This window comes from Phragmites australis, chromosome 23 (genome assembly GCF_958298935.1).
Source record: "Phragmites australis chromosome 23, lpPhrAust1.1, whole genome shotgun sequence".
Classification (NCBI taxonomy): Eukaryota; Viridiplantae; Streptophyta; class Magnoliopsida; order Poales; family Poaceae; genus Phragmites; species Phragmites australis.
This window is the reverse complement of record NC_084943.1, coordinates 17,287,101-17,297,932: the sequence shown is the minus strand read 5'-3', so window position 1 is coordinate 17,297,932 and position 10,832 is coordinate 17,287,101. Positions and strand designations below refer to the sequence as shown.

Genomic DNA, 10,832 nt, shown 5'->3' with positions numbered 1-10,832 from the left:
GAAGTAGGGTATTACGCTCCGTGCGACCCGAACCTGTCTAAAATCCCCAGAGCATTTACTTCCTCTGGCATCCGATCATCCACTCCACCTGCATCTCATTTACTCTCATTTATTTCACGTACGAGACGGACTCAGAATCATCCCCGACCGAATCTCAAAGGAGTCCCTCCGGATCCCCACTTGAGGAGTTCACCCTCCGACAGTAGCATACACACCGTATTGATTCTGATATCTCAAATATGATTCCATCGTATCAGCATGAGCTTATGATCCAAATCGTCATGTACTCTATAAAAACGTCCACGACACTCAAAACAAATCACCCATTGCGGTATATTTATCATCTCATAGTTAATATAAGCGAAAAAGTTGTAGCTTTCTGCACTAGATCTCTGTTGTCGGCGTGTTGAATTTATTGGCTGGCGGATTTCTCACATATGAGAATGATACGGCTAAAGTAGACTAAGATAGGCAGAACAATCTTATCTCCCTGTTTGGCTGGTATAAATATCTGCCTTTTGATGATCATAAAAAAAGATTACACGACACGACGCTACAAAGCGACTGGTCGAAAAACAGAAGCTAACATTACACGAAAGAACCAACCATCAGCAAAATACGAAGCAGACTACTCGCTAATCGAACAGCTAAGATGCCTTGAAAAACTGCGTATTTAAGTTCTATCACAAAACAACATATTGGCTGGGTCAATTTATCACAAAACTACATATTTTAGCTATTTTGGACCCATAAAATATGTAGTTTTGTTATTCAATGACACAAAACTTATCAAATATGTAGTTTTGCAATATTTATCCTAACTTACACATAGTTGCGAAATTTACTCTTTTTGAAAACCCCACAACAATTTATGAAACCTAGCTCAACAATTTGCTAGACATATTCAACATTTATATTTAAACTTTCGATAAATTACATTTGACTATTGAGTTTACAAATATTACCAAAATAAAACCAAACAAGCATGCCATCTCTAGAATAACAGAAAAGAAAGGCAACACGGATTGGTAACCTTTGTAGTTTCATTCCAGATAACTGCTCGAGCTAGTTCAAACAAATAAAATCAAGAATACATCAGCTGCATCGAGACAGTGCATGCCCACGGAAATCTTCAGGTGTAACGGGTTCAGTTCATCCAATTGGCGATAAACAGGTGAGCACTCTAGCTAGCCACTACAACGCTGCTGTTCTGGACTGTTGTATATTGCAACCCATCTTCCCCGCAGTTCTTACGTGAAAGGGTAGAAGTTGGAGAAGAGCAGACTACCAAGAAGAATGTAAGCAACGAAATAAACACAGATCAAGTAGCTCCATCTTTTAGAGGGGTAGCTTGGGGTAGCCAAAATGTGAGCAGCAGCCCAGTATATCGGAGGACTAGCGGACAGAAACCGTGTTGACACCTGCATCGGAGGTACATAAGTTGGTATTCAACCAATGGAATCAGTAGGGCATCCAGATGAGCTCGCTTTACTGAGGAAAAGCATACCTGGACGTGCATCACAAAGAGAGCTGTGAATATCATGAAGGCCAGATGCAGAACGAATGGAAGAAGTAATATGGAGCATTCATCCTGATTCTCTTTGCAATTTCGGCTAGCTGACGTGGTGTTATTTAAAGATGCAGAAGCTGGCTCGGTGGCAACTGATTTTCTCTGTTTAACCTCACAGTTTCCTGTTCAAATATTGTAGGGTTAGCATATAAAGGCTCTATGCCTAACTATTCTTAGTAGCCAATATCATTATATACAAATTATGTTTATCTGTCACTTAAAAAAAATCTTTCGTAGGTCAGCCCAGAGTGACCTGACATCAAGAGAGTTGAGGAAAAAATGTGTTGATGGGCAATAATTTCTCAAGAGAAAGCAAAATGTAGGTTGCTGAGATTGTAAAAGTACCTTGAGTTTTGTCAGCGAGTCCAGCAGACAGTTCACTCCTCAACACTGTCGCAGCATCTGATCTTCTATATGACTCAACTGACCTTTCCTCGAGAGGGGCGATAATCTGATTGTGTATGCTAGATGTTTGGAAAAGTTGATGAAGCATTTTTGTGTAATGAACAATTGAATAAACTGCAAGGGACAGTACTGGTGAAGCCAAAAGAAAGTTCGGTAGCTGCTTCACTTGGAAGTATCTCAAGAAACCAACTCCCCTAAAAAGAAAGCAAAAATAGCTTATAAAGAGCAGTTAGGTATATTAGAGAGGCAAAAATATGTTGTCTTATAAGAGAAAACTCATACAACTTGTACATCCCTGAAACATGGTGAACAACAGCACAATATTACAATAAGATTCAAATAAACACAAATGAGGATGGATTTTCCCTAGTTGCCTTGTATGAATGTTCATCCTAGCACACGTGTTCTATCACGCGGTTTAGCACAAGCAAGGGGACTATACCACCAAGTAAACTAACCTACACAACATCCACAATTGGTGCAATAAAACAGCAGGTGAATGAACAGGCAAGTCAAATTCCACGAAAGATGGATACGGAATTTTCATGGCTGTACAAGACAAATCCTCAATCAAAATATCACACAGCTGTGGGTAAGCATATAATCATGCAGTGATGCCAGGTAGAACGCTACCATGGTAGAGTTCAAAAGGTGAGCAATCAGGAGGAAGAAGATGCTAGCGTTGACCCATTATTATGCCAAAACTAATGCAAACTATGAAGCTACTTTAAGATAGAAACAATTACCAGTAGTGGCTTTGAATGAAACCATACAAAAGGGGAACTTTTGCTTTGCACCATGGCCTCAGCTCATCCAAGCTCCCGTGTACACATATGTTTAAATATCCATATGCTTGGAAAGCAAAGAATGGTAGAAATATAAAAATGGAACGCAAAGCTGCAGTCATAAGGGCCTGCACCGCCAACTGGCCAAAATAAAAGGAAACTTGATTAGATAATCATATTTTTGCTGATTGCATCTTACGTAAACAAAAGAAAATTCAATGCAATACAAGATGTCATTTAGCCTCTTGAAGCAAAATAGTTCTATTCATAACAAAACTAAAGTAGAACTTACCAAGGGCCTTTTCTTTCGGAGAACAGCAACATATGCTTGTAGCAAGGCCTGAAAACAGAAATAACCAGCATTAAGTGCTCCATTTGACCTAGCTGAACCAGATAGAGCGAGCATTATCATTGCAATGGTATTAGCACCGGTAAACAGGTTGAACAGTCCTCCAAGCGAAAACAGTGCATAAAGACTTTCTGAATACCTGCCAAAAACAACAATTTATGTTGCTGTTAAGAGATGCCAAACACATGATCTTCTTTTCTAGTAGTGGTGCAACGGGAAAGAATATTACAGTGAGGAGTAGAACACAGAAGCAGGGTTGAAGCAAAAAAGAACAGATGCTCGGTAAGCTGTTTTTTGGTCCTTCAAGATCAACACAGACAATCTGCACCAACGAGAATTTGTAGTCGCTTTAGTGATGTAACGAAATGCTCCGAAAGAGTCAGGCTAGCGTTCGAGCTTTATGACCCTATGATCAGATAGCATCAACAGTAGTGCAAAAATGCAAACTTTAGTAACTAGAAATGAATTTTCCTACACTTCAAATGATTCCACTGGAAAAACAACTCGTGCACAGAATTTGCATTACAACTACCAAAATATATTGTAAAATAGTGAGACAAACCCAATCAATCACCACCACAGAAGGGTCCTATTCAGTCCACAAGCATCTCAATCCACGAAACACATCAAAGATTAGCAGATTATTTCACGAAGCAACCAAACAACCTGTACTCTCGAATTGTCCAAAAACTCTGAATTGGCGTAATTCCTTCCTACAAAGCGCAGGAAATCACAGCAATAATTGTTGCATGCAACCACAGCATGGTACTGCATTCCAATTTCCAGATCTCTCAAGCATTTTTTTTTTGGTCAAAACTACAAATGGTCCTAGAACCAAACAGAACCAAAAAAAAAAAAAAAAAATAGGCGCATAAGTGTAACACCCAAAATCTATGAGAATATGAACAGACAGACAGTAAAGTACATCAAACGTCAATCACCTATAGAAGTAGGCCGCGGCAGCGACGAAGGCGACGTTGTTGAGAACATAGCCGGAGATCACGAGCACGGCCCTGTACCCCAGCACCGGCACCAGCGGAGCGAACACTGCACGGGAGAGCGATCACCAGAACCAGATCAGATCAAATGGGCACACATTGACATCCGAACAATAACGAGGAAGTGCGGCAAGGCTTACGGGATCGGGCGAGGAGCGCGAGGGAGGCGGGGAGGAGCGGGAGGAAAGCGAAGGACTGCTCGTACTCGTAGCCGCACTCGGCGGCACGAGCGAAATGGACGCCGTCCCACACGGCCAGCGACGAGACGGCGGCGGAGACGGTGGTGGGATCCGGGAAGGAGGGGGAAGAGGAGAGGCAGGGCGGATGCAGCGACGCGGAGGTGTCGTAGGGGCGGAAGAGGAGGCGGGCGAGCAGGGAGAGGGCCAGGACCAGCGCGCGGGAGGCCGCGGCGAGGCGGACGACGGCGGCGAGCGGCGACGGCGGCGCCATGGGTTGAACGGAGGCAGGGTAGAGGGAGGGGACACGCACGCCTGCGGGCTGCAGCGTCGAGGCGGCTCTGCTTCTTCGGATCTCGGCGGCAGCCCACCAAGTGCAACGGATTTCCAGACCGGCCCGGGTTGGGTCGGGTCGTGTTGGAAGCGAGGTTGTTTGTTTCCAACGGAAAATCTAAAGGAAAAAGTCTGTTTACTCAAATCTCATTTTCCTCCCTCGATTACAATACCGTTTATCGAACCTCTCTCAAGTGACAAAATCAGGCAACTTTCGTCCTCCAGTGGTTTTCACATTGGTTTTATTCTAGCTAGCGTTACATCAGTCTATGAGGTGACAATCAGTAAATAAATTAAAACAAAAATGATCACATGTTCATATTTCGACCTCTATCATCATCTTCTTCCATTCCCTCTCTCTTTCTTTCTCCTCACTCGATTTTTTCCCCCGAAGCCAAGCCATAAGTCTCTCTCTCGATTCTTACCATATGGAGCCTGGGCAGGTGACGAGATGTCAGATCCGGCATCGATAGCGCGACTGTAGCTCCTTATTGTCAATCATCTCACTCCCATTGTGATCTGTTGCTTGGAAGTATACCACCACATTGGGATATGTGCTGAGAGAAACACTGACAGCACCCGTTTCGCAAACAAGCTTTGTACCCACTCGTTGCCCTATACAGGGCTGACAAGGGCAATGGGGTGTCGTAGGGAATAGAAGAGGGTGACGAGGCTCCATAGGAGGACGATGACGAGGGCATCAAGGCCTCGTAGGATGACAATGGGGGCGGTGGGGCCATGGGGCTGCGTAGGGTGTGTTGTATGATTGCTTGGTGGTTGGGGCTTCGTAGCTGTTGCTTTCGTCGATATCATAGGGGTGAGGCTGGGTGAAAAAATAACTAGGACAAAATCAGGGTACAAACTACTTCGAGAGGAAAGATAACTGGTTTTGTTAATGGAGAAGGTTCCAATAATGGTATCACGGTTGAGAGAGGAAAATCATATTATCATGATAGTCGAGGGAGGCAAATCGGACTTTTTTCAAATCTAAACGATGCCCCAACCTATCTGGGAATTGACGTACTTGGATAGATTGATTAGTTATTGGGCCTTGCCTTTAAGGGGGTGTTGAGTTTCATAGGTCAATACAAACTTGACTAGGAGCCCAATTTAAATGCGCTAGAATGGTCGAAGGAGACTCTATAAGTGGAAACACCAAAAATTCTCCGACGAGTGATCGATGCCACCTAGGGGCTATATGAACCCTGGTTTTAAACCTAATTCAAATTGCTCCATCCTCTCCTTATCGAAAAGTCTAATGCAAGCACTACTACATTAAGGGTCAAATCTGCCTTCTTTTCACTACCGGTTCGGTAATAACCGGTAGTGATAAGGTATCACTACCAGTTTATAAGGTGAACTGGCAGACCTAACATTGAGCCGCTAAGAACCAGCATTGACAGCTCTGTCACTGCCGATTCTAGCTACGTATCGATAGTGATACATCACTGCCGGTTAGTATTACAAACCGATAGTGATAAAAATTATCATTGCCGATTCATAAGCTCACTGATAGATTAATTATTGACCCGTTATGAAGTGGCAATGATAATCATTACCGCTACCATTTGGAATACGAGCCGGCAGTGATAATCCTTCCATAAATATTTTGACCCTCCTTCGCTCTGCTCCCATCTCACCCCCCTCCAGAAATCGATCCGAACGAGTAGTGACGGTCGAAGTGGTGCGATGGTCACCGTCACCACTTCGACCATCATTACCCCTCGGGCCCGTCTTCTCCATCTCCTCGTCGTCAGCCACGCTGCCCCGTCTCCCCATCTCCCATTGGATCTCGTTGCCGACCTCACAACTGCGCCAATAGCGGCTATGCCACCCTGTCTCTCTGTCTCGACATCTCCCCTCGGAGCCCTTTACTATCCTCGCGGCCGCGCTGACTTGTCTCCCCCTCTCCCCTCAGAGTGTTGAGTATTCAAGATTGTGGAAATAATATGATCTAAATGAGTGGCAGAAAGCACATTCGCTTCAGAGTGGCAGAAAGCACATTCGCTTCAAGATGATTATGTTTTCACCATTTATTTAGATTTCTTATTGTCACTCGAGTTCAACAGCTTCGGATAGCTCAAGATGTAAAAAGGATGGTGCAAGACTTCTCTACTAGGAGCTCTTCAAGCATGGGGATTTGAGACTAGGTCCCCAAGTTGAGCAATTTTGCAGCATCCGTGTCTATTTATCACTGTAGTTTTCGCCATTTAGTTTTAAAATACTCTACCACGAATATTTTAACATGGGGTCACAACTATCACTACTGATTCATACCTTGAATCGGCAGTGATAATCTATTCACATATGTAAAAATACTCTGCCAACAACTCTCCACAAGTTTAACTTAAGATAGATCCCTATGCAATGTGAATGGATTATTACTACTAGTTCAAAGTATGAACATGCAGTGATAGTTATGTTGTCACTGTCAGTTCAAGGCTTGAACTGGCATTAATACTTACTATCACTACTGGTTCCAGAGGTGGCAATGATAATCCATAATTATTACTGATGCTAATCCATAATTATTTTTAATTGGAAACGGAAACAATTACAGAAATCCCAGATACAAAAATGAATATGGATAGTATCGGAAACAAATATAATTTGAATACGAATCAAATATAAATACAGATCTATATATCTATTAAATGATAAAGACCTCTTAAATTGTGCGTATAAAAACAACAAAAATAATGTGAGTTTAACAAATAAATTTTCTCATAGAAAATACACAACTTTTTCATAAGTATAAATACTTTTATCATGTAGATCATATTACAAGGAAACTAACAAAATTTATTTCACTTAATTTGAAGCTCAGATGAATTAGTTATTAATTTTATAAGAAAACCAACAAAAACCAGCATGTTCACTTTGTGTGTTCTGCTGACTCTGGAATCTGCCGAAGAAAGGAAGTGTATATTTGGTGGACTATAGGATCAATTGGTTTTCTCTAAATTGATTTCTGCATGCGACATGAATTGAAGAAAGGGTTCATATTATCTGACATCACAACTTTTGACACAAAAGGGAATAAAAAGATGGTTTGAACATAGCCAACTTCACATGAAAATTTCTTAAATTTTCTAACATTGACATACTATATGCCTCCCAGTACAAGCAACTATAGAGCAATAGAGAAAATGGATAACACCATACTTTAAAACAGCTAGTTAGCTCAGATCATAAGACCAAAGCACAGGTACATACATATCCCCTATTTACATAAGGAAATCGAAAAATTATAAAGGAAATCCGTAAATAAGAGACCTATGTACTTAATAAACCAAGAAAGTACTTAGCCTATGTTCAACATATATGATGCATGGCAAAAGCGGTAAAGGATCTACATAATCAGCTTCTTATAGAATATATAGTAGTAACAACACACTACAAAGCATAGAAGTCCTCACATCTTTTAACTCCCAATTAAACTAAAGGTTAGGTCTGTCTGTCCCATAGCGATTCATTGCCTCATATATGGCCTACCTCTTTAAACATCTGTTATATAAATTGTTCAATCACTCATTCAGTCAGCAGGAACAACAGTATTAGCTGAAGAAACAAATACATTTTTTGAACGATGAACTAAGTAAGAGCTTGACTACTACTATCTAATATAAGTTTGCATACTAAAACCATTGTAAAGTTTAACAATATTTTAGAACAAACTGCACTGTGTCAAACAAGCCTCTGCTAACGCATCCTTATCCAGAAAGTCGACAATGATTATATCAAGATGCGGCTATAACTTAAAGAGGAACATACAATCGGTGGATGCTGGATGCTGCAATCTTCTGGTCACCATTGCCAAACGTTGAAAGGGTGCGTCGCCTTGGCATAACGAGACACTGCCATCCATCCAAGAAATCGAGGGAGTGGGCTAGAAAGCCTGGAGAAATCCGATATCTTACGTATCCATGTTGATGGAGGGACTAAGCTTCTAGAATGGAAACCATCTTTTTTAACGCTGACAAGTTCTCTAGCATTATCACTTCCAGATGAAGTCAGAACCAGCTTCTGGAGAAGGGTCCAACGTCTTCTTAGACCATGTAGTTTTACCCTATCCAATTTCTTATCCCCTGCATTAACACAACTGTAAAGACATGCAAACTGTTCTTTGAGGTTTTTGGCAGACTTCAAAATTATATCAATTACATTCTCTGGTGGACAAAATAGATCAGTTGCTGAGCGCAACAAGAACAACAAGCTCTGGAGAAGAATTTAACTACACCAATGCCCTTTCCTTTGGAATTGCTTCATAATAAAGTGGCAGAGCATAGCCTGGTTCTTTCTAACGAAAGTTACAGCATCAGCAAACTGTTGAGCTTCTGGTGAAATTTCTACAGATTGCTTGCCATCTTCGGCAGTATTTGGATAAGATTCCTCTTCAGGTATCTTTTCCTGGTATTCACAGTCAAATCTTGCAGCTAGCAGGGGTAAATCTATGACAGATGTATCCCTCTGCATCAACTTGCTATTTGCCATCCATATTTAAGCTATCAGCTGTGAAACCATATTCTGCATGCTTCACTGGTCATACTGTAATTCTGAAGCTAGCAGTAGATGCTGAAGAAAGCTTTTCTAATTCCTGTATCCTTCCCTTTGAAAGGTGGACAATGATTATGACTTTTATTAAGAAGTGAAAATGCGAGATCAATCAAGAAATATTCATACCGGTGCTGCCAGTGCCGTAGGAGGCTAAATCATTTAAAGATATCTGTGAATTGCTTGGGAAACAGATTGAACTCCTTAGAGATTCTGCTCTCTCTCTATATTCTTCTCAAGTTTCTCACTTTACAATGGGTTGAAAAATTCTGGGAACCTGGCGAAATGTTAAATTAGAGTCAGGTTTAAAAAAAAGGGATTTAGTTGTACCTTGATATGCTATCGAACAAACTAGCTAAGCTATCAACTGTGAAACTATAATCTGCATGCTTCACTGGTCACACTGTAATTCTTAAGCTACAGTAAATGCTCGAGAAAGCTTTTCTGATTCCTGTATGCTTTCCTTTGAAAGGTGGAGCTTGGTATTGCAATTAAGCTAGAAAAACCCAGGTTACCCGCACTTCCTGACCGTCACTCCTTTTACGAGCTGGGGCACGCCGGGCTCAAGTGCTTGGACAACGTCTTGAAGAAATCTATTCTCCAAACAGACATCCTTATCTACAACTTTTTTCCTTTTCCCCCTACATACCAACAGCGCTCTTCCCAAAAGTAACGCCACGCAAAAGAGACAAGGTAAGGACCTGAAAATTAAAATTTGAACACTGTTAGGGGTTTCCTTGGTGAGAATTGGGACAAGAGCAGACACTGAAGACATTCTAAATTGTTTCACCAGGCAATTCCTCAAAGTAGAAGAGTTGAACGATCAAAATTTTTGAACATTTCGACTTGTTGGGCGCTTTTTCTGCGAGAAAGCACCCTCCAAAAACTACAGTATGCTGCTTAGTGTAGCGCGCACACGGTATTCTTTAGTAAAAGGCGAAAGAATAGTTCGCTTTGTGCTCACCACGCAGCTGCTTGAGTTTGAAGTCTGCATCTGCCGGCTTATAAGACGTGCGATTGCTGGGTGATCTCCTTGAAGCTGAGCAGTGTGGGACTAACTTCCTTTGCCGGGGGGGTTGTGCTGCTTTGCATACACCCTCCTGCGTGGGCCACAAAGCACGGTACTCCTGGATTCGTGGTGGCGGTGTTGGGGCGGCCTTGTAGCCCGATAAAGCTCGGTGTATCATCAGTACGTGTGGCCAATGCTGCCCTACGGCTCAAGTTCCGACATGCAGAAACAAACAAAAGAAACCATGACGCAGACCATGGATCAACCAATCAGATGGTCTCAACAGATACTTAAAAATTTAGCTTTTATAATACTATTACAGTATTCTCTAACACTATTTATTACTTATTTTTTTCATCTCCAACAGCTACCTTATTTCCTACCTTCGTTTACTCTCCTCCTCCCCTTAGCTCACAGGCATACTCAGGGAACAGTGTTGAGGATCATTACAGTAGTCTACATATTTGTTTCTCTCGTTTCCCTGTGCTGGTCCAGTAATATCCCTATTGAGACCGATGCCGTTTCTGTTGGAGATAAAAACATGTGCTACAGAGTATATTACTGTAGCGCTAGATTTCTAGATTTTGCAGTTTCGTTAGAGATGGCCTCATGATGACAAATATACGATTTATGAACCGCATTGGTATGTTACA

The 10,832-nt window shown here is 41.8% G+C and overlaps 1 protein-coding gene and 1 pseudogene across 1 annotated transcript; both read right to left on the bottom strand.

Moving 5' to 3' along the window:
* Positions 1-1,025: 1,025 nt before the first annotated feature.
* LOC133906227 (uncharacterized) lies at positions 1,026-4,695 on the bottom strand. Its single transcript, XM_062348060.1, has 8 exons — positions 4,248-4,695; positions 4,051-4,156; positions 3,339-3,431; positions 3,053-3,248; positions 2,722-2,900; positions 1,916-2,169; positions 1,508-1,692; positions 1,026-1,421 (listed from the first exon to the last, which is right to left on the bottom strand). Exons 1-8 carry the CDS (start codon positions 4,555-4,557, stop codon positions 1,251-1,253), a joined length of 1,494 nt encoding a protein of 497 aa, XP_062204044.1. The 5' UTR covers positions 4,558-4,695; the 3' UTR covers positions 1,026-1,250.
* Positions 4,696-10,030: 5,335 nt separating this feature from the next.
* Positions 10,031-10,143, bottom strand: LOC133906845 (U5 spliceosomal RNA; annotated as a pseudogene).
* Positions 10,144-10,832: the final 689 nt, after the last annotated feature.

What these genes read in the sequence shown, in the direction of transcription:
- LOC133906227 (XM_062348060.1), bottom strand. Translation starts at nt 4,557, where the DNA reads ATGGCGCCGCCGTCGCCGCTCGCCGCCGTCGTCCGCCTCGCCGCGGCC. An exon ending in TCTGTGTTCTACTCCTCACT is followed by an intron (nt 3,249 to 3,338) that starts GTAATATTCTTT and finishes TGTTTTTGGCAG; the next exon opens with GTATTCAGAAAGTCTTTATG. An exon ending in TCCGAAAGAAAAGGCCCTTG is followed by an intron (nt 2,901 to 3,052) that starts GTAAGTTCTACT and finishes TATTTTGGCCAG; the next exon opens with TTGGCGGTGCAGGCCCTTAT.